Here is a 24252-nt window from a genome sequence, read left to right on the forward strand (position 1 = left end):
CGTTTCTATAGAACATTCAATAAAAAGAATGCTTAATCATCAATGATTGATAGATACACTAATGATCTGTCATAATTAATCCTTTATTATGCATAGCAGATATAATACCACCAAGAACAAGCCAGTTCTATGAACAACTAAACAGCAACTATATTTTCACGTTGATTTTTTCATAAGATTCAGAGAGCCTCACTTTTCTCTAAAGCTGCTCGGGGCAATATTCGCAACCTTTGCCATATTTTAACAAATATCCAGCTAGATATATTTCTACATAGACCTCCGTATTTTGCAGAAAATGAAGCGGATCATTTAGCTATCCTAAACTAGGAGTATTACATTATTACATAACTTTAATAAAGAAGAGAAAAGTTAATTGGCAAAGGGTGGTGAGTTGTGATAGGTGAAAAACACTTCTATAAATGGGGCTGTTAGCTTCATTGGCTGTTCCTTGGTATGAAAGCTCTTTAGATTCTATTTAGAAATAGTGATCATCCTTTCAGCACAAATTCCCTTTATCTGCTTGGAAATTAATTCAGCCACAATCTTCTTCTCTCCAGTTTTTTTGGGAGCGCAGACAATTTTACATCGGAAGATTCCACCGGGCCTGATGTCTCTGTGTACAGAAAGAAAACATTAACATTTAGATGAACACGGTTTTGTACTGAAGTCCTTAGACAAACTTTCTTTTTTTAAAAAGGTGTCACAGACATTTATATAATGCCTAACAGTATACCAAGAAGGATCTGGGCTTCTCTTTAAAATAAAATGTATTTGTATGTTTTTCGCTAATATTATTATTACTACACAGCATTTATATAGCGCCAACATATTACGCAGCGCTGCACAATGTCCATAGTCATTTATTTTTTCCCATTCCGGGGGTATTCCAACTTAGTGCCTGCAGATGTGCTGCCAGTCTATAAGCAAGAACTAGAACCTATGAATCGGCTTGGAAAGCTGTGAAACGTCTTCAACATTAGAAGAGCAACTTCGGTTGAATGTGACTAACTTCCAACTTCAGCTTTACCGATCATTTTTACATATTTATGTAATATGTAATACATATTACATGTAATATTTATGTAATACAATATTTAATTATGGTAACCACTGATAAGGTATTTTCTCATCACTTTTATAAGACCCAGGTCTAGCACTTTAATTTCTGCTGAACAAGATGGGATTTTTATCATTTTGCATACTGTAACCGATTATCAAGAAATGTAGTTCCATACATCTACTCACAAAGGTCTCTGTTCTGAAAATCACTTAAAATCAGATTTATAGAAGGGAGCACCTAGGCCTATGTGTACTACTCACCTTCTAAAATTATCACCAGTTGTGTTTGATGTTCTAGTTTTACTTCATTCACTCACTCCATTCACTGATTTGACACCTAGTTGTTGCATTCTTATGGTGCCTTACTACACCTTTACTGTTTATCAGACTTTATATACTCCTCTTCCACTACCTTTCTGTGCAATAGGGGGGGATTATGCCCAGGCAATATTTTCTATGGGAACTTTTCACTATTTTTAAAGATGTACTGTAGGTATTCAAAACTGAAAGGGTAAACCAACTACCTCTTAGTTTTTTAAGTGTTGCCACCCCAAAATGATAATCTAGTAAGCAATAGTTTCAAAAGAAATGAAAGAAAGCTGGGGTGTTATTGGCAATAATCACATGTATTAGTGTACAAGAAGTTCATACAATTCACTTAGGAAAGGTAAATACAAAGAATGGTGTAGAGTCATCCCCATTAGGCTTTCATGGGGAAAATGACTGATTATCTATACAAAGGTTGATCTGACAGGTCACTCCTATTAAGTATTCATGGGGAAAGTGACATTTTCCTATACAGAAATGATCCCTAAACCAATTATGCAAAAATGGTCATGGTGTTAAAAATTCCCAACACGTTTTGCCTTGCAGCTTCCTCGGGATAGTTGAAAACGTTACTTATTGGTGACTGATAGGATTACACCAAAGTATAGGCAAAAATTCTGATTAAAGGAAAAAAGGATCCTAGATGGCAGAATATCAGTGTAAGCAAGGTGGCAAAAGAGAGAGCGAGTGCTGCTGTTCCCTGGTAGGGTATCAACTACTTCTATTGAAATACATTGACCTGACAGATTCTCCACCAAGAAATATTTCTAGGAATGTTTTTGTCCCTGCTTTATAAATAGAGCCCAAAATGTGTCACTTAGTCACTTAATATTAGTGATGATTTCCAGGGACAGAAAGTTGAACAACACTGTCTTTCCCATTAGTAAGCAATGGCAGTTATTTGTGGTGGTTGATTATGGGTCTGGCACAATGGATCACTAAATGATCAAAGCAGTACAGACTCTAGATTACCACCTGGGATGGCCACAAATGTTCATTGCCAGCCTTGAAAATTTAACATCTGTACACAACTTTTGTCCTCACTGTGTCAGGCCAAAAAAAAGCAGCAAATGTTGGCCTCTCTGCCATCACTGTTACCAGTCACAGCACATCCTAAAGCAGGAAGATTCCCATGGACTACCAGTAGTCTGCAGATTGCAGAATCACCACTTTGGGTATTAGAATAAAAAAAAAGTATTGGAGGGTCATTTATTGTATACTGCAATGGACTCCATTTGGTATTTACATACCCATGTTCAAATTTTTCTAGCTTGAAGATGCCCAGTCCTTCCACATGTAGCTCACATTTTTCCAAGGGAATGCTCAGAGTATTCTTAAATGTAAATGTACAGATGAAATCTTCATCAATCTTGGCGGTTTCAGGCATCTGTGAAAAACAATGTTAAAAAGTATTACAGTAAAGTGCCAATTTTCTGTGCTGATATATATATATTTTCAACCAATATTATGTAAGATAGATCCTAATATACAAGCTCTATTCAATTACTGGTGGAAATACTGGAATGTTCAAGAAACCCTTTCACTATTTATGCCAACCAAACATTTTATTAGATTAAAAAAAACAAACAAAAAAAAAACAACAAAATGTGAGGAAATACTGCTTTTAGGACTGTTATACAGTGTTAGACAATACTACCAAAATGCTCTAAATTGTCTACTGATATAGCAAACAAGGCACCCAATTCCCACCCACTCCCATTGCTGCTTCTTCTTTTACCAGGATGCTTCATTTCTCTTAACATAATTCTTTACATTAGCTAAGTTTACATTTAATCATATGATTAGATAAATTCCTATATTTACTGGTGTTTTATATCCCTTTAAAGTTCAAAGTATGGATGAGTGTATCTGGGATACAGATCATGCTGGATCATGCTGGATCATGCTGGATACCCAAGATTTGATTGAGAATAGCTGACAAGCATATTATACATATAACTAGGTGGACAAATATATTCATATCTCTGTGATGTAGAAAGCTCACCTCCACTTTGAGCGATGGATAAATGAATGGAATCATCAGACACTCGCTGAGTTTCTCATTTTTGTCTTTTGTTTCTACCATAACATTGACTCTGATGATGAGCTCATCCTCAACTAAGATCACAGATTTCATATACAGGTCAGCAGCCACGTCAAATGGAACTGATCCAACTGTTTTCAGTGGGGAAAGTACAAAGAAAAAATATAGTAAATAAACACAAACTTCCATACAGGTAAACTAAATGCATATACAGTAAGTCAGCATACAATCCACAATAAGCATATTTACTGATGTAATGAATATATGTACAGTAGGTATATTGTGGTGAGTAATGAAAAAAGAATAATGCTGGTCACTAAGCACCACAAGGAACAATGGGCTGTGTTTGGTTTATGTATACAATGTGAATAAACCATGTGAGCTCATCACCATGTTGCACATCTCTTTCAGAAAAGAACACACAGAGAATGTGTTGTGATTTAGCTGGTATTTTACCAGTGTGGTTGGTAAATACCTGTTGTCAGTGGTGTCAAAAGGAAACAGATCATAATGCTAGTAGTTTTAAAAAAGTTGCATACTTCCTAAAAGTAAATTATGTCTGTGAGACAAACAGCATCATATGAATAAAAATATTCAAGCCAGTTCTTTATAAAACACTGCTTGCCATTTTGTGAATGTTTTATAGATGTATCATTAAGGATTAAGGATGGTTGGGAGCAGTGGGGTAACTGCATCCTAACCACCTAGGGCTACCCAGTAGTCAATGAATGGTGATGGCTGATAACCACTTACCAAACACTCATCACAAGCACCTGATGTTCAAGTAATTGTTCATTTTGAATGAACATGGTAGTGGTGGACGCATGGCATCTGTCTGGGGACCTTTCATCTGAATTTAGCCTAACATGTTTTTACTTGCTCATCTAAACAAGAATTTGCTTGTCAATAATTGTGGATATATTAGATGGCCTCATCACCATGTGTTCTAATCTATATGCACTCAGAAGGTAAGTGTAGTAATTTATTATGTGTAGAATATTTGACCAGGATACCAAACCTTTTTTTGATAGGATTATCATTTAAAACATTAGTATTCTATTTGCAGTAGATGCAGTTGAAGTAGCAAAGGAATGGGGTTATGAGACCTGTTATACTTTGAAGCCTGAAGTCCCTAGGCATATGCCTACTCTGCGTATAGCCAAATCCAACACTGATGATATGTCATGCCAGTTAACATCAAGAAAACTACTGCTAGAAAGCCCTATATACCTGTTACCTATATACAATACCTTGCTTTCCTGCCACTTCCACAGTCTTGTTGATAGATGTCAATGAGGCAATGATTTTTCCTGTATAGGTTTGTAATTGAGCTCCAGCAGTCACAGTGACTGTCTTTGTCTCATCTGATTCATTTTCCAGTGCAATGTTCAGACACAAATTGTTCCCTGGCAGTAATTCCTGATCTCCTGTTATCTGTAACTTAATTCCAGCTGGAGGTGGTGGAGGAGCAGCAAACACCATGCAAACATCTGACTTCAAATAGGAGCAGGCAGTTCCAAATGCTGCCCTCTCCTCTTCAGAACCTGAAAAACAACAAGGTTTGAACTACATTTTTTTACAATAATATACACATTTAACATAATATAATGGAATATGTAAGTTACATGTTAGATTAGTTTATTGTTAACAGAATGACTCCATAACATAGTACCATGTATATCTAAAGTGATGGTAGACCTAGACAAGGAGCGTGCCGTGGCACCTTGTAGGGTTTCTATGCATTTTCTATTGTATTTAAAACTAGTAAAAAGTTTTGGGGTAAAATCAACTTTAACATGCAAAGAAAATTGGTAAGCATTAGTTTTTATCACAACTTTTTCTTAAAGTCTTGTGGCAATAGCATTATTCTGACAGCAGTTTGATACACTTCAGGATTATTCAGAATGTATTGGCAAGTGCAACTGACCTGTGTTGCATTTGACTTGCTTCAAAGACTTATTTAGGGCTGTATACACCATGTTAGATAGACCGTACAAAAATGAAGCAGAGCTTCAGAATGCTACAACCATTTTTAGATATAATAAATGATGCAGCTGACAACTTACAACATTAAAAACATGTTCATTCTTACCCTCTTTGTGCTTGTATTGTAAAGTAATATCTTCTTTGAAGTTCTTACTGACTGCCTTAGTACTGATGTTTTTTCCAATGCTCTTCTGCTCTTCCTTGACCATGCTGAAATCCTCCTCACCATCTTTCCAGGTCACCAGCCAGTGAACTTTGTCTGCATTTACTTCAGCAAACAGAAACTTGCCATCATATGGCAAATACACAATTCCCTCTCTTATGGCTTTCAAAGAACAAGGGCCACACTGGAAGACACCTGCAGAGCAAAGTAAAAAAGAGTAATATGCTAATAGAAAGTTATTTAATAAGGCTATGTTAAGCAAGGCTTGTCTAGAATCTTACAGAGGATAAAATGATGAAATGTTTTGCGTGTTACTATGAACGTATTAAAATACATCAAATATATATTTCACAGTCTCATTTGCTTAAAGAGGAACTATACTCAGAAATCAAAACAAAAACACACTTACCTTTAATCCCGCAGGGCAGTCCAATCACTCCGGGGGTGTCTGTCATCGGGTCCCACGTTGTCTCGGCATCCGTCCCGGAGCTAGCGCTTGATTTTCACCTCCAGGTTCTTCATCCTACGTCACCTGACCCAGGTGCGAGATCGGGTGACAGGATAAAAAAAAAAAAAATTTGCCGATTTCACTGCGCATGCATGAGATCTGCAAATTTTTCTCTTTGAGCAAAAAGGCTTCCTCTGCGCATGCCCGAGCATGTACCCTTTTATGTAAAGAGAAAATTCTGAGTTTAGGTCTGCTTAAAGACATTGTTCCTCCATGTTATTTTTTTGCAAAGGACATTTAACTAATTAGCTCTTTATTTAGGTCTTGATTTGCCCTCCAATACAGGCAGATAAATGGTCAGATAAATAAATACAACAACATCATGTATGTTGTAACTAAGCCACTGCTTGCTTATATTAGGCTGCACCTTACCCTGACTTATTTCCTGTGGGGTGGCATCAATTGCCTGCCAGCCATCATATCCATTAGGTAGGTCAGGTCTTTTCATCCACACATCATTCCACACATGGAAATTCCTGGAAAACAGTGAAGAACATAATGCACAGAGTTACCAGCAATGCCATTTCTGCATCCCTTCAAGCAGTTCAGCAGTTCCCAGCCACACATGCAGGTATGACAGCAGGTTCTGTTAGATCCCCAAAACATGAATGCAAAAAGAGAACCCCCAACCACGCACCATGCACCATGGATCCAACATTTCACAGCTTCATGTTCAAAAGTGGACACTTATTTTCACCCCCAGTGCATCTTAGTCATAGGGCTGAAACTGCAAAGAGTGTGACTCAGGACTCTTAAGTCTTGACAATACCATATATATACCGTATATAAAAAAAAAAAACAATTGAAATAATTTAAACATTATTCATGACCAACTATACCCAATGGCAAAGACCTCACAACAGTGGGCTTTATGAACAGTGGCTTGAGAGTTGTTCATTGCTGCCAATTAAATATTCTCTTTCTCTTTTATTGTGCCAAAAAAACTAAAAGATGGAAATCAATGAGCCCTTTAACCTCCCTAGCGGTACATTTCTCTCCAGTTTTATATGTCTAAAAGTGGTACATTGTTTTTCATGAAAATTTATTTTACAATATAATAGTGTGAGTATAATAACGTTTGAAACACAAAATCATTTAAAAACAATAAATTGAATCAATTAAAAAATCTTTAAAAAAAAATTTAATTTAAAAAAAAAAAAAAAAATACACATTATACTCATAGTATTATACATACTGTAAAATAAATGTTCTTTTACACAAAAAAATCCAATGTATTGCATTCAATGCAATACAATGGATTTTGAATTTCCCGCCCCGCCAGGCCAGGATGTACACACGCACCGACGTCACCGAGAACTCCCCCGGTGACTCATTGGAGCAGAAGCAGGAAGAAGAAAGAAGATAGAAGACAGAGATCACGGCGCTGGACGGCGCGGGACCCCGGCGAATCAGGTAAGCGTTCTATTTACTAACCTTCCCTAGGTGTTCCAACCCCGGGAGTGACCCCGGGGGTTACCACTTGTAGCAACTTTTTTCTACCCCGAGTCTCTCGCGGGGTTACCGCTAGGGAGGTTAAGCTAAACTTCAAACAAACATCTAAAAACACACAGCTAAAATAGATATATGGATCTGTTTTACTGCCAAAGGAATTGATTTTCTGTCCATCATATCTTGAAAGTTAAGTCAGGCTGCCATACAATATAGCCAAATTGGTAACCTGAATTTTCCGCCCAGCAGTAAAGCAATACATTCTAATCACCACCCAATCCTCAGCCTGTAAGTGGGCATCACTTCTGCCAGTATAAATCTTTTGAACAAAAATTCATAACATTTAATTGGCTCATAATGCTGCTTTGCCCTCCTTCAGTATACTGTCACAGTCTAATTGCATTTAGATCAGCAGTCGCCAACTGGTGGTCCGCGAGAAACGTTTTGGGTCCGCGGCTCTGGTTGGTGTACCCCCGAGCGGGGTCAGGAGAGGGACATGGCTTTGAGACGGGGAAAGTTGCAGCAGAAAGGCTGTACGCAGCCTGTGAGCAGGGAGAAGGTCTCCCACAGTTAGGTCTGATAGACCAATGAGGGAAAACACTGGATTCTTCCGTTTCTTTGTGTTTGTGTGAAAAAAAACACCCTAAGATTGAATTCAAGCTTGAGATGCCTCCATGCAGCGAGTGCATTTTGAAAATAATCCCCACAAAAGCAAAAAAAAAAAGTTGTGCTGCTAGGAGGATGAGTACTATGGCACATCCAGTAACTAGATGTACAGTATACAATATTGCAAAAGTTTACATTTAAAAGATCACTAGATATAGTGGCATAAAGTGACAAAGTTAAATAAAGTTTATTTAAAAGAAAGGAAAAATAAATAGGCAAAAAAAAATGGAAACTTATTTAGGAACAATTTAGTATTACTGAGATTCTCAGGGAAGGAAACACTTACCATACAGAATCAGATGAAATATCATCCACTGTTTCTCCTTGTTCATTCAGATAGTAATCAATTTTTAGATTTTCTTCAGTGTCATGAGCTGAATTAAAGTTGGTGACACTTCTTGCTGGGATTCCCAAGCATCGCATAACTAGAACAGGGAAGCAGATTTTTAGCAATGATATCAAGTCATATGGGGAAAGTACTTTCATAGTCAAAAGAATTGGCCTCATACAAATATGGATTGAATTATACCCTATTAAAGCAATAAAAAAATACTAATAACTATGTACTGTAAACATAGCCAAAAACATGAAGATACACTCATGAAAATGGCCTTAGTTCTTGATCTGTGGGTAACTCTGAAACCTACCAAACTGCATCACAGATTTTCCCCCAAATATGTTGAAAAACCAATAAAAATGTTTGAAATACAAACTGCATCACAGAGTGCTAGTGGAAATCATTGAATGTTCTTAGATCCTCACTAACAAGTTGGTGTTGGGAGGGCAGAGCTTAATAGATGTGGATGGGTGTTTGCCTTTTGTAGGAGCCCTACAGCGAGGTCATGTCCAGAAACCTGGCACTACTCCATCCCCCAAAGCCATCATCTTCCCAGCCGACTAAACAGCGGATTTCTAGGTTCACAGTTCTAGGTTACATCATCTTTGGATGAGCTTTACAATGCATGGCACACGTGCTGTACAGTGTAAGCGAAAAACAAAAAGCCAACCAGAGCTAGAGCAATTTTTTCTTTCATCTCTTCTCATCTCTTTTCTGCCAAAAACCTTTACCTCCTGGTAACTTATTTAGATTTTTGGGGGGTTTTGTTCCACCCTTTATTTGTGCAAATTTTTTTTAGAACCTTTAGATCAAAGGGATCACCAAAGTACAGTGTTAAAATGAAACATTAGCAGACTTCTATTATCAAGCATGCACTAGGTTAGAACAGATTGTTTCTCTTTCTCACCTGTAGTTAGAACTCCGGAAAATACCCAGCACTGTCCATACCTAACAGGCCTTTTGGTTTTGTAGAATTGCTGTAGGATGGCACTACTTCCGGTCCAGGCAGTGGGAGAAACACCCGATTCATATCTACCTGACCAATTACCTGTCAGGACTCCATTATCATCATTAGAATTCACCTACAGAGAAATATATTACTTATTATTAATATATTTCAATTTTAAGATCAGTAAGGAGGAGGAACAATCAGCTTTTTTTAATAATGCAAGTGTGATAATGCACTAACCCACTTTCTGTCTTAGGGTGACTATGCTGCGGCTTTATAAGAGATATAGTACAGTGAGTAAGCGTTATTGCCCTAGAACAAGAAAGTTGTTACCAGCAGGATCAGCAGGTAAAATGTAATGATAAATGCAGGAAAGAAGAAAAAGGTAATGCAGCCACCACATCTAACCGGTAAGGAAAAAAATGTATTCCTCTGTAGGTATTATTGTTTCTTTTACATTACAAATAAACAAAGATGGACTGAGACATCTAAAGTATAGATTGACTTGGCTTTCCACTCTAAACTTCTCCTCCCATGTTTGTTGGGCTGGTTGTACATTTCCTGATGCCAATATTGAGAGTTTAGATCATTTGAGATGTTCTGGAGGTAGAGGATTACTTTCAAGACAACTCATAAATAAATAGGCTTACTCTTATGCACTCTACCTAATTACTAAGGATGTGGAAGTGGGAATACAGCTTTTGATCCACAAAGCCAAGGTCAGATTTTTACTGCTGGAACACCCCCCTTTTAGGATGGATAAACGTATTATAAAGTCTGACTTTTTGCAGGAGCCTATTGGATTCCTACTGAACATAATGGTACATTTGTTCCTGCACAAAGCACAATACTAAAGATTTTTAAACATATTCTTCTCTGTATTTAATTCTTCTTAACTGCCTATTACAACTCTTACAGTGTAAAATGCCTGAAATATATCCTCGTCTGGATGAGGTTTCATCAGCCTCTTTACGCTCCATGCTTACTATATATCATATATATTTTTCTGGTTAAAGAGAATAAATCAATAGTCAAACACCCATTTTATTCTGATGTCATCATTGTACTTTTGTTGAATCTAGTGGTCCTTTTTATGTCTTTCTACTCCTTTCGGTCTAGTTTACATTTCCTTCAAAAATTAGAAGTGTTTTTCTTTTTTGAAAAGTGCATTTTCCTTTTTAATGTATGTTCCAGCCTCCTCTAATATGTTTTTAGTTAAAGAAAAACTGTGAACATGCTTCTGCATGCTTACCTTTCATTTCCTTCATCAACTCCATTCGGTCATTGGTTGTGGGAAGATGGTAAGTTATAAACTCTGAATCTAATTTTAGCTTACACATGGATGACTCTCTCACCAACCCTATGTAGCAGTGCTGGGCCTAACACTAGAGCCCTGAGAGTATTCTGAAACATTGGGTATGGGAAACCACACAATGTTCTTCTCGGTTTTCCACAATGCAGCACATTTTGTGCCTAAGCAGCCAATCACAAGGCTGAAGTCTTACCGAGTGTTGTGTACAATCAAATGCAAAAACATCATCCAACTCTCAAAGTGATGTTTGTGTTGGTCCTGGTTAGTATGGGAGTGTGGGATATGTCAGTACAAGTATTAGATGGCAAGTACTATTTATTGAATATAAATGGGCAAAGTATATTTTACCAGCATAACATTTTTTCATGGACAAACTTAACATGGTCAATTCATATGTCATATTGAATGTATTTTAGGGTATTAGTATAGGTATCCAGGTTTAGTGACACTTGGCAAATGTTCTTTGAAGTTAGGTGAACCTTTGGTAAAATCTTAAAAAAAACTAGCCTTTCACTCAAAAGAGAAAATACCCTAAGAACATTTTATAAGTGAAGGCTTTGTATCCCACAAACCATAAAAAATGTTCACCAAACATCAAGGAACAATTGCCCAGCTTCAAAGAAACTTCAAACACTTGTCCATCTTTTATAAACCAAAACCAGGCAACATCAAACATTTGATTGTGTTATATTTGCCCAACAAGTTCACATTTAATTTAAAATATGTGAATAACATTTACACAATTCGAAATGACTTAAAGCTAGCCCTTAATCTAATGCACTAATGTTGCTTTATTCGCATTGAACAAATCTGTACAAGCCACTTTGCAAATTTATTAAGAATTCATCCCATTAGCATAGCATTATATAGTCAGAAAAGTCTAGGGATTCATCGAGGTTATTATCATAATCATTTTTTAGCAAGGGCCCATTTCAATGGTTCTTCCATAATAATACATTGGATAAAGGCTGATATAGACTGTGGCATTGGGAAATCTGGTGTAAACCCAAGACTTAGGTAGATAGAGTTCATTAGATTGTGAGCCCCTTTGAGGGACAGCTAGTGACATGCCTATAGACTTTGTACAGCGCTGCATAATATGTCGGCGCTATATAAATACTGTGAAATATTAATAATAGAGTTATGTGTTCTATCATATGTTGCATAAAACTTACTAAAGCAGAGAACTTTCTTGACAGAATGATAGGATCCCTTTTTGCTGAAGCTTTGAGATCACTTTGATCAAGAAGATATATGGAGCAGTCCAGTACATCAATTTCATGCTAGAAAAAAAAAGAAAAAGAAAACCATTAGCTACTACCTCAACTAACATATCTGATTTTATTAGTACAGAGTGGTCATGATAATGTGGGTGCATATTTGAACCCTTTGGATTATCTTTATATTTTATATTATACTAATAAGAGTTATGTCTTTTTTATCAAAAGGTTATTCAACATCTGGTAACATTAAAGCGGAATATATTTATTAAAGAATCATTGCCTTTACCTTTTTATATAACCAATTGAAGTGCCTGGATTTGTTTTTTTTTTTCCCAAATATGGACCACAAACCTAGCTGCACAGACTTTTAAAACATTTGTGTTCCTAGTGTCATCTTAAATTTATGGTTTTATATATACTGTGCTCACCATCTGGGACAATATAATTCCATTAATTACATTTTCTAACAGGAATAAATAGTTTAATGGCACATATATATTCTAATAAAACATTTAATTTTATTTTATTGATTTATTGAAATAAGCTATACATGGACCTTACCACAAGCATGACATAGTCAACAAATGTCAACTGATAGCAATCATTTTAGTTTTACAGTTAGATGTCACAATTCAGGAATTCATACCTGTCCAAAATTCCATGGCCTGGCAGTAATTTTAGAAGTTGAACCCACGTAGATGTATCCTGTGTCATTCAGGACATATTCCTGTCTCTCCTCTTCATCTGGCATGTACACCGCATCATCTAATAATATAAAATGGATTTATTATTATTATTATTATTATTATTATTATTAATAATAATAATAATAATAATAATAAATACCTTAATTATACCTAAACACAATAAATATAGCACCAACATATTACGCAGAGCTGTACATTAATTAGGGATTGCAAGTGAAAGACAGATACAGAAGGAGGAGAGGAGAGGAGCACACAATAGGGGGGGTGTTGTTTTTTAACCTATTTTGTGGTTTGTATCATATTTCTCAAATGTGTAGGATTTCAAACACAGATAGTCAAACTTTGTTAAATAAACAGAGACTCCACCCCTTATTTTATGCATCACACAAAGTCTTCTTGTGATATCCACATTAACCTTCCGTTAAAAAAATGATTGGCCATCCTGGCTTATGGACCCATGTCATATTAGGCCATCCTGTTCTTGGATCCATTTTAAAACCAACCAGGTTCTGTACCAAAAACAAGTTGTGTTAAATGTTTGTCATAAAACATAAATAATGCCTACAGCATCCTGCAAGCTTTAGCTTTCGGAAGAAGATATTAAATTTGGCGTCTCTAAAAAACCTTATTATATGAGACAGCAGTGACCAGAAGCTAAGTGGGATATTTGAAATTGCAACCATTGGGTGACCTGGACCACTGTATACAGTCTGTCATTGGTGTTTTTCAGTAGAACATTTCTAGATTAAAAATTGGAATAAAAAGTTGTGTGCTATGCCTCGATGTATATTTAACTAGTTACAAACTTGAGCCTGTAACATTCAGTTGGTAAAATTATTACCTTCACACCAAGGGTTGAATAGGAGGTAAATTGGGCAATCTCTTTCGACGTATATAACTCCTCTTCCTGTTATTATACTTAGCTGGTATTTGCCAATGATTGCATTAGCAGGACTATTAACAGCAATTGTATACTATAAAAGAAAAAAAATGTGTTATTTTTCTCACAACAGACTTATACATGGGGTATTTCTTACAACAACATAGAAGTAAAAGCAACACATACACATATATAACACAATCTAAATTAGTTATGTAGTCATGAAAAATGTTTAGTGGTATTTTTACTTATTGTTGAACTATGAAAAGCAATTTCAGTACTTTACAGTCCATATAGACAAACTTCCTGATCCTGAACATGCTTACACAAGTGGCAAGCAGAGAAATTACTTGATCAGTGTCCTCATGATCCTCATGATCAAATTAGCAAGCCTGGCTGAGCTGGTAGCCATGCTGTATGGTTTAACTACAGTAGGGAAATGTAAGGTGACTGACCTATCTATGCTTTCTGCTACAGATTCCTAGATCTTTAGCGGAGAGTAGCTGAACAAAATGACAAATATCCTATATATGTGTTTCACATGTATACATAATTGTTTACCTGAATACCAGTTTTACAGTGATAATGATTAGGAATGGTAGCGTGTGATAATTTTTGCTCATACGTAAACCTTTATTGTCCTTCATCTTGCAAGTTATAGTATAGAACATGCCACACTAGCATTTCTGCCTGGATCATACAAAAAACAACACTAAGCAGGAGCCTAGGGCCTTAATAAATGTCCAAGAAGCCCACCCTTGAGGTTGCCTTAATATAGCTCTGTTCCAAAATTACATGAATAAAAAAACAAGGTGGAGGAGTCAATGCCAATCCATGCCAACTCTCAAGAAGTCGGGTATCCAGGAGGTCCTGGGAGATTACTGGGTTCTCTCCTGTAAGGATACTTATATATTCCAGAGAAAACAAGAAGGAGGTCTAGTAGAACCTCCTGTGTCTCACAGGACAGAGGTAAGGTCTTCTATAGTATAGATATCCTGTATTCTGGAAAACCACTGTGCCATGGTGGGGGTATGTGCCACTTCTAGTCTGACATAAAGATAATAAAACTATAGAAATGAAGAAGCAGTTCTCTGACTCGGGACTCCTGGTGTCAAAGAGGGGAGAATCCCACTTACTTCCTATTATGTCCATAGGACAGAAATCGAAGAGAACATTCTCAAAGGTAACAAAGATTTTGAACACTTTTCTCTGTATTGATAACTAAGCAACCCACCTGATAGAGATTAACTGATATAAATGTGAAAACAAGACTAGAACTTTCAGAATAAAAGGAAGACTGTCTAATATTAATATGAATATTTAATATTTCCTAGAAACATTTAAAAAAACTTATTCCTAAGCACCATAATAAAAAATTCTACAGCCCTTACATTTCATTACATTAAGTGTTAAGAGCTGTTCTCATGCTTTGGAAATTACATTAATAAATGTAAATAATAAACACCTGAAAAGCTTGATATATTAATCATTGACAGATGGAAACAAGCATCCATTACTGTGACTTGTAGAATCATCTTGAATCACTGGAATGTGAAATGTAAAACCAAAGTATACTAATGTGCATCTTAAACTGAAAGTGCTATGCTGTAAAAATAAAATATTCAATTAAACCAGTTACAGTTACCTCATTGCCGTGACACCCGCAGATTGTAGCACTCCAATCTTTTTTCAGGTCAGTCGGTTTGACATCAACATGTACAAGTGATCCATTTGTTTTTGAAGGGCGAGGGCCTACAAAAAAAAAATAAACAAATTACAAAAACAGTACAGTACATAAAAGTAGTGTATAAAATTCCAGTCATTTTATAGTTTTCTGTTTCTTTGTATATAAAGGATAGATGCAAAATACAATATTCTCCCCAAATTTGAAAGAAACCTTGGGTTATCTACAATGCAAATATCTAAAAAAGATATGCCTAGGGCTTTGTGAAAGGCTGTTTCAAATTTGTCAAAGCTTCCCAGCAGTGTCTATACTGATGACTTTCATTGTGCAGAATCAGATCCTGGGGAATGATGATTACTCCAAATTTCAGAAGATGTTGCTAAAAAACAGTGCAGCATTCTTGCTGAAAGCATGACGACATTGTAATTAAACATAGTATTAAACAGAATGTATTACTAAAAGTCTTGCATATTGGGAAGCTAAAACAGTTGTGGGTTAACTTTTTTAAAGTGGTGTTCTATACTTTTACACCAAGTGCTTTTTGTAACAAAATTAACACATTTTATGCATTTCCCAAAGAAAGAGCACAGCGGCAGCTGTTTACTTTAGGACTTTCTGTTTTAGAACCTGTGTGGACAGGCTTTGGGCTGGTGTCGATGATCAGTTTGACATCCTTTTCACATGTTTCTGAGATTATGCAGAATTTCTTGACAGGTGCAAGTAAACCTTTTGGTTTGCACTGACTCATTTATATTGGGTTTTGCATTCCTGCAGGCTTGTGAGTAAAATCAAAACCCATCTAAAGGGAACAATAGCCTGTTGACACAGGCCTTGACACTTGTTTTGGATCGCTTTTGACTTAAGCAATTAAGCCTATTCACATGCAACCTTGCATGTTACCTTATTGGAAGGGAAATATATTCACACTGGACATTAGCTTTGAGCTTGCACGTACTGTAAAAGTATTAGGCTACTTTCACACTGGGCATGGGGTTGCAGTGCGTTTACTCCTTCCTCATTGCAGGAAACTGCATCTCTAAGGAGATGCTACATGTAGCTTCCCCCAGCAGCAGCTCCAAAGAGAATGAAAAGAGATGGCAGTGAGTGGTACCAGCTATCGAAAGTGCAATGCTGACTTTTTAGGAACCAAGTGTGAGTGAGTGAGCAGCTGGTAAGGTGTGGAAGGAGATCCCGAAGAAGGTTTGAACCTGTTCCTAAATGTTTCTATGTATGTGATCAAAGCACACATTTTATGTTTGTTTTACAAACAACCCTCAGAAGTTTAGACGTTTATTAAACTGAATTATCACTCTGCAAGGGATAATTCACTTAGTGTTTTTTTACATTTCTTTGCACATGATTGGGTATTCTTTTCAAAGTAAATTTTAAACCGCATTCACTAAACTAAGTGAATTATTAGCCTAAATCATCTTTATGTATTAGGTATTAAGTATGATCATACTACCACTTCTTTCTATACTAAAACGGACCTAATCCCACATTTTTTTTTTTTTAATGAAATTCTTTATAATTGAAGGGGAGACACTGACTGGGATGCCCACAGCCTGTGGTCTTCTTCTGTGCATCCCCAATCTCAGGCATGCGCAGAAGGGGCTTTTCTCTACTAGGAAAAAATAATGTTTCTTTTTACACTTCCCAGAAGCGCACCACCCAATCTCGCGCCTGAGCAGTACGAGATTGGGTGACAAAGGAAGAAGAACCCTGAAGAAGATGGCATTGGCTGGTGTCCAGTCTGTGCAGGGATGAAGAACAAAGGCGGCACAGTGTGGGACTGATTGGACCAGTATCGTGGAGGGATCAATAGCTTTCCAGCTATCAAGGTAAATGTTATTTTTTTGTAATGATAGTTCCATTTTAAGTTTGGAAGGAAGATGGGCTGGCTCTATCTTGTCACCTACTAAGCAAATATAATGCATACCTCCAACCTTTTGGAGATAGGGAAGAGGGACACTTTTAAACTCAAAGTGTGTAGGCAAATGTCATGCTACTATGGATGTGAAAAATGTATAATATTACATTCTTACTAGTAGTAAACTGCAAGACAATGTTGTCCCGTGGAGTCACTGCCCTGCTAAAGGAAACTTTCAAGGTAAACTTCTGTCCTCTTCTCAAAATCAGATGAAGATTTTCATAATCAGCAGTGTTATGATTGCTGGCATTTTCATGCTTCATAAGGTCTACTTTAAGTGTTCTCAAAGCCATTTCTGAAATAAAATTGAAAAAAGAAATAAGAATGATTTGTTTATGATCCACAAGACCTACCTGTCATGGTTTGTCTTCTCTATTACTCCTGATATTTTTTTACAAAATATCAAATGTTTCTTACCAGACCTACCAATTTTTGGATACAGAGGAAAAGAGTACTTTTTTACTTTAAAGTATGTTGGCAAATAACACCCCTAATGCACCCCACCTTTCCTTTATATTAGCTCCTGAAAATACCAAATTGAAAAATTTAGTGGCTGGGCGAAAGGTTTAGTGCATGATAACAGTTTAAATATTTAAATAATGCATTTTAGTTGCATAGTCCAACCAAAAAAGGTACAACTGTGAAGGACAGAGGTACTTGATTCTGGAAAAAGGAACAGCCCCTCAAAATCAGGGAGCAGGGAGATCAGAACAGTTAGGATATCCTTCCAATATCACAAACACTGCAGCTGTGCTTAAATAAACAAAGTTTACTCAATTCACATCATGCTAAATTGTGTGTAATGTTTTGCAAATTAGACACACAACCTAACCTCATAGAGGGACACTAATAATGACTTCTTTACTGCAAGTCTGTTTTTTGTGAAACAGAAGCAGCATGGATGGTCTTACAGTAAGTAAGTCACCAAGCTATAGACAGATAGAAGTCATACTAGCATATATAACACATATTTTATGTTTAATATTTATGGAAATGGCTAATTTTCCATTTTGACAGGGATGTATTTTTAATATTGTAAATGTATGAGTTCACTTGCAAAGTTCCCAAACTTTTAACAGTATGTACAGTAAGACAAGAAGTCAGAGTCAGTTGTTTTTTTTTTATTAATACTGCAGCCTTATCCTAAAGTAAATGGATTGTTCCTTGGTGCATTCTACAAGATAAACAGGTGTACTCTTGTTGAGCATGTTCAAGATATAGGGGAGTAAAAAAATTGGTGTCCATTGTGTTGCATGATGAATTTTTTTATTTGAGATACCAAGAGAAGGGTTTGGATGTTTTTTTTTAACTTGTTTGGTACTTTTACTTTTTAAAATAATCTCTCATAGTGTAACATTTGGAAGTAAATAAGTCCTGAGTGGTCAGGACTCCTGTTAAAGTGCGTGCTTAAATGCATCCTTTAAATTCACTTTTAAGTAAAGGCTCTCCCCTACTTACCCACATACCAAAGCAAAAACAATAGTGATAAAAAGTGATGCTGTCTTTGCTATAGTGCGGGCTACCAAATCCAAAGTGAAGTCAAGGATTTGAGAAAGTGTCTGGTCACTTGGGTATAATGTATATGCACAAAAACCCAAGGTCAAGCACAGTGTTATGTTAATGTACTTTCAAGATATATATATCTGGTTGGATGATAACAATTTTGTGTTCAGTTATAATCTGAATAAAACAAGCAATCTAATTAGCCTTACACAAAATAAAAGGTCTATAAGGGGTTTATAAATATGTTCACACAAGATTCACACAACTCTAAGCCAGAATTTACAGCTGTAGTCAGTCTATTCACATATAGGAGTAGTGTGGTGCTGGACATCAGGGCTGGCTAGGCTATGTTTGTCTGAACATGCTGTATATGATCATATGGATGTTATTCCAATTTTAACACCTTTATACCAATGAAATGCTTCTTACACCAGATCCTGACAAATATGCAGCAGAGATCCTGAAAAAGTAGAATCACAAAAAATATTTCCTAATTTGTAAACCAAAGTTGGTATCCATTGTAGTTAGTATAGACCTGGGCTGGTTAGGTTTCTCACAATATTTGATACATAAAGTTCATTAATTATAAAAAGAAGGTGTACCCTATCCTCGTATTAAGGTGAATAGTAGAACATTTTTAGGTGTTGCTATGATGATCTCAGAGAAAGACAAATTTACTTAAAAGATAAAGAACTAAAAAAAAACTAAAGCTTCTCTAAGCCCCAAATTTATTTCTTTAGGTGTACGTAGTAGTAGCCACACAAAGGTGTTCTGCAGCTTTTCAAGCGGCTTCGACATTTCAACTTAAGGTAAGCTTTATACTTCCTTCATTCTTACTTACTTAATTACTCTTTCTCAATTTGTTTACCTGAAGGAACTCTTGTAAACTCTTATGCTTTAAAGTTGCAAAAAATAATTATACCTATAATTCAGTAGCATGGCCAATAAGTTGTAGAAAGGATACAATAAAGGAATAAATATGTGGTATTTGAGACTCAGTGCACAAAACCTCTTGCTCTATACAACAAAATTATTTTCAATAATAATCTTAAAAATAAAATAAAACATGAAAAAAGCAACAGAAAAAAGTGTCCTCTTTTAAATATTGGTAGTCAATGCAGAATCGACCCCTTATATTGGTGCTGGTTAAATTTTTCACTTGCATTGGTGGTCAGTGTACATGGGAGACCAATATAAAAGAAGTGCTCAAGGAACTCCTAGCAACTTCATGATAAACCTTAAGATTCCATTAAACAATGGTTGAGATGGGCTGCTTCAGGAAGTGCAGATAATACCCAAAAAATAATTAAAATATTGCTAAGTTAGTTGCAGCTTTATTCAGCATAGGTAGCATATTTAAAGATGCATTCAAAATTGTGCGGCCATATATTCATTAGCCACATATTATCTAATTTATATATCTGTTGTATACAGACTTTTATATGTATGCAGACTGAAGTTTGTTTTGTTTTTTTTTTGTTTTTTTATATTGGTTGAATTTTCTAATGTGATCCAGAAAAAAAAAGACATCATATTTTGCTTTTTATGTCCACAGGGCAGTAACACTATGGTAAAAAATACCTCTATAACTTTGTTGCAGAAAAAAAAATCAACATTGCCCCACTTCATACTAAACACACAACAGCAAGCAGGTAATATACAACATAGTTTGGTTACATTGGGGGTCCGGAGGTTACCTAACCCTTGTTTGCCATTTATTCAGAATGACAGTCAGGCAACTAACAACAATATAAAATTAGACTATTTCTTTAAGTACAGGTTTAATTAGTATTGTACTGGTAAATGTATGCCCTCCTGCTAAGGGCATCTAGTTATCAAAATGTAAATCTTATTGTGTGTTTATGAGTCATATAGCCCAGGGTACAAATATGCAGAACAAACATATATATTGAACACTTACCAGCAGCAGTTGGATGCCTTTGGTTATGTTGTAAGTCAGTTGCAGTTCTGCCAAGGAGTGCAATTGCTCAAACCTATTTGTACTACATCTTGGGATCTGTCGTCACCCTGAATTCACCAATAAGGCAATATTTATCTATTATTAGCAAACTCAAAGAGGTAAACAATACATGGAGTATAATAAAGAGCAAGAAATATCTTATGTTAAAGGGAACCTATCAACATAAAAATTTGTATTCTGCTGTTACTTAAAATTGAAGGTTATTATTTTTATCCTTTTTTTATTAGTTGGTGATTAACCAGCTCCATTAATTCCTGAACACATTTTGCTGTTGAGGAACTTTTTTCAAGTTTTAAAGGGTGCCTGCTTTTTGGGGTATCTATCTTTTTAGCACAGTAAAATGACCGTCAGATGGACATTAAATTGAGGAGTTTAGGTTTGACGATTCCTAACAAAATGCAATTCTTATATCTATCTTTTGTAGAATAAGTAAGGTGCCTTCAAGCCATTGAATAGATGACAATGAAGAATTTTGTGTCTGAGCCAAGCACTCCATTAGATCATATAATTTGTCAGCAGAGCTTACATAAAGCAAACATGAAAAAATCCTATTTTATTGAGGAGCAAGGATTTCTTTCCCAGTTACTGAGAGCTGAACAGCTGTCAGGTAATGTTTAGCAAACCATCTCCTGCTAGCGGTGTATTCTTTAAGCTATACCGGTATTGCAAATGGCATTGCTGACAAGCCAGAGTCTCAAAACTCCAGTTTGTGAGCTTTTACTGAACACAGCTTTATTGTTCTTCTTCAACAGATTGAGCTAACCTTGGGGTCAGTTCTGGGACAAAGTCCTCTAGTACCCAAACAGATTGTAAAGTAAACTTCTTTCTCTGAGCTGGGACACATGGAGGGATTGTTGGCATGCAGTTTACTAATGTAGTCATAAGAGCTAAGTAAAAGAAGGAAAAGTACAGAAGATTTAATAAAAATAAACACAGCACATTTCAAAAGCACATTAATATGCTTTACAAAATGCTGTCTTCACAAGGGGAATAGAATAAAATGCTGTGTTAACAAAAAAGCAATTTTGCAATGAAGCAGAGAAAGCTTTGTGATTGGGGCACAACCCAGTCTTGTGAACTGTGGAAGATCATCTCTTTATTTTTTTGTAAACATTCTTTAAGGTATAGGAAAAATGAACAATACATCAATATGCTAATTATGGTCATTTGTCATCACATTAATCCAAATGAGAAACAAATACAAAGTACAATACAATACAGTACAATATCATTTCAGGAAGATCTGCATACATCTGGTTCACTACTAACACATTCAGATTTGGGCGTCCTTTTGTTACCTGCTTATTGGGCTACAACTGGTGAGAGAGCGCAGTCTCTCAGACCCCTTATATCTAATATATTATGGTGACCCCACAAACTGTTGCCACTCATACCAAGTTTTAAAAAGTGCCCAAATGCATATCCACAGCACGACATGATGTTATGATGCAGCAAGAAGGCCAGGCAATAAGGATTCTGTAGTCTGTGGATCATCTGTTTATGAATGTGTACATATTACTATCTGCTTTCCTTAATAAATCGACCCCATAGGCACAGTATAATACAGCAAAGTATTCATAATAAAATTATTATTATAATCCAAATTTGCCCCTCCATCTGGTAACTAAGGTTTCACATACATATGCACATAGGAAAAGCAATACTTATCAATGAAAGCTGTGCCTTCTTTGTGGTCTTTATTCATACATAGCTGATGTCATAATTTGTTAAAACATAGAGCAATAAAATTAAATAGCACCGCCTCCATCGTCAGTGCTCCTAATGCAACAAGCAAACTTACAGTTGACAGTGGAGTAATGCTCTAAGCTTCATGGTCAGGTTCTTTAGGACATCAAAAGCAGAAAAAGTGGTTTTTGAGGCAATTCTGAGACAGCCAAACAGCTCAATTTTTCATGCATGTTGATTCCATTAAAGTGCAAAGCTGGACCTGGGCAATGCTGAAAAAATCCTACTGTACTCCATCCAAAATTATTATAAAGCTTTAGTAAAATTGTATTGTTATCGTACCATGAAACCTGAGAAATTGTGCAGAATGCAGTCATGTAGTGTATACATGTTGTTAATAGTTCAATAATCACACTAGACCAGTGCTTCTCAACCAGGGTTCTGTGAAACTCTAGGGTTCCTCCAGAGGTTGCAAGGGGTTCCTTGAGCAATGAGCAAAGTGCACCTCTCAGATTAGTTTAGGTAACATCGATAATTGTTTTAGCTATATGTAAGAGTGGCATTCTTTCCACAATCCACCACCCCTTATGTTCTGTCAGCTATGAATAAAGTAATTACAGAAGGGGTTCCCTGGAAACATGAAAATTATTTCAAGGGTTCCCCTGTGTTAAAAAGGTCCAGAAACACTAAGGAGTAAAAGAAAATGTGCTCTGCCTTGGAGAAAGTTAGCAGTGAAGTAATGTTGTGGGAGGGAATGATTACAGTTGGGGTGGCAATTCTAGGCATACTTTACTTAGAATCACTTTTTAAATAATAAAAAATAAATCAATATTTAGTGACTAATTTAAACGAAATTTTTCACCGCCCTTTCCAGCTTGCACAACAATTGTGCTTGCTTTTGGTGTGGCTTGTATGCCTCTTACTATTTCTACTGAACTTACATTGTAAGATGGTTCAGTGATTTATTATTAATGTTTATCTGAAACTTGGCTTTCGAACAGCAACTGTAAATCAAGAGTGTATGACAAAAGTCAACAAATTGTATGCAACTCTCCCAGAGCAATTATTTTACTTTCCTTTTATATAATTGGTTGACATTTACTCTTCAGTTTCAGCTTCACTTGTTACCTAAAGTTTGGCTTGTATTTAAACATCAACATGTATAATACATACCACTGTATTCAAATAATGGACCCTATTCTATTAAAATTGTTGACATTCCTGCAAATCATGTAAATGAAGAGTTTTGGGACTATTACCCATTTTCCCCAGGTCACTGTACACCTTTTCCACCTTTTTCCCACCAGCTTTCAGATGGCAGCTTGTAACAATGGTGAAACTTGCTGTGTTGGGCATGAGTTGCCATGCCATGGTCGGTGCTCACCCAATTTAGTCTTTGTGATTAGCACAGTATTGGTTGTGTTTTACCTGACACGGCATATTACTGAATAGGGACAAACTGTCTTTTTCTGTGGAGGTACACTCTTTCTCTCCCCATTGAACTGAACAGCACTATCTTCACAGCATTCATTAGTTCTACTCAACAATCAAGAAAGTTTCCAGCAACAGATTTGTGCCACCGGTACACAGCTTTACAAACACACAGTGGCCTGGCTCTATAGCAGTCTGATACATTCCCGTGAACACTGCTCTAATGAACATATTGAACTTATTGAACTCAGTTTATTCAAGTATTGTTCAGAAATGGTGTTAAACAGCTGGGTCATTGGATTATGTATGACAGCAGCAATCTGACCCTCATATGGCAACACACTACTAGTAATACTTGGCAGTTTAAAAAACTCAGTGGAGCATATTTATTACTGTTTATGCAGCCTGACTGCGTTCATATAATCAA

General features: G+C 36.2%; 1 protein-coding gene and 1 long non-coding RNA gene across 2 annotated transcripts; one reads left to right on the forward strand and one right to left on the reverse strand.

Annotated features, from left to right (window-relative positions):
* Positions 1-64: 64 nt before the first annotated feature.
* Positions 65-20741, reverse strand: TGM4 (transglutaminase 4). The gene is made up of 14 exons (XM_072412273.1): positions 20649-20741; positions 17340-17519; positions 15256-15362; positions 13572-13704; positions 12670-12788; positions 11976-12083; positions 9447-9621; positions 8489-8627; positions 6460-6563; positions 5523-5774; positions 4681-4974; positions 3392-3561; positions 2637-2773; positions 65-613 (listed from the first exon to the last, which is right to left on the reverse strand). Exons 2-14 carry the CDS (start codon positions 17515-17517, stop codon positions 472-474), a joined length of 2058 nt encoding a protein of 685 aa, XP_072268374.1. The 5' UTR covers positions 17518-17519; positions 20649-20741; the 3' UTR covers positions 65-471.
* On the forward strand, positions 4903-20419 carry LOC140331335 (uncharacterized). The gene is made up of 4 exons (XR_011920918.1): positions 4903-4989; positions 16955-17135; positions 19468-19536; positions 20283-20419. It is a non-coding gene; the product is annotated as an uncharacterized lncRNA (long non-coding RNA).
* Positions 20742-24252: the final 3511 nt, after the last annotated feature.

This window comes from Pyxicephalus adspersus, chromosome 5 (genome assembly GCF_032062135.1).
Source record: "Pyxicephalus adspersus chromosome 5, UCB_Pads_2.0, whole genome shotgun sequence".
NCBI lineage: Eukaryota > Metazoa > Chordata > Amphibia > Anura > Pyxicephalidae > Pyxicephalus > Pyxicephalus adspersus.

Excerpts from the sequence above, each read along its gene's own strand:
- TGM4 (XM_072412273.1), bottom strand. The coding sequence starts at position 17,517 with ATGGCTTTGAGAACACTTAAAGTAGACCTTATGAAGCATGAAAATGCC. Across the intron at positions 12,084-12,669 it reads GGCCATGGAATTTTGGACAG|CATGAAATTGATGTACTGGA; the intron begins GTATGAATTCCT and ends TTTTTTTTCTAG. Across the intron at positions 9,622-11,975 it reads CAAGAAAGTTCTCTGCTTTA|GTGAATTCTAATGATGATAA; the intron begins GTAAGTTTTATG and ends ATTTCTCTGTAG.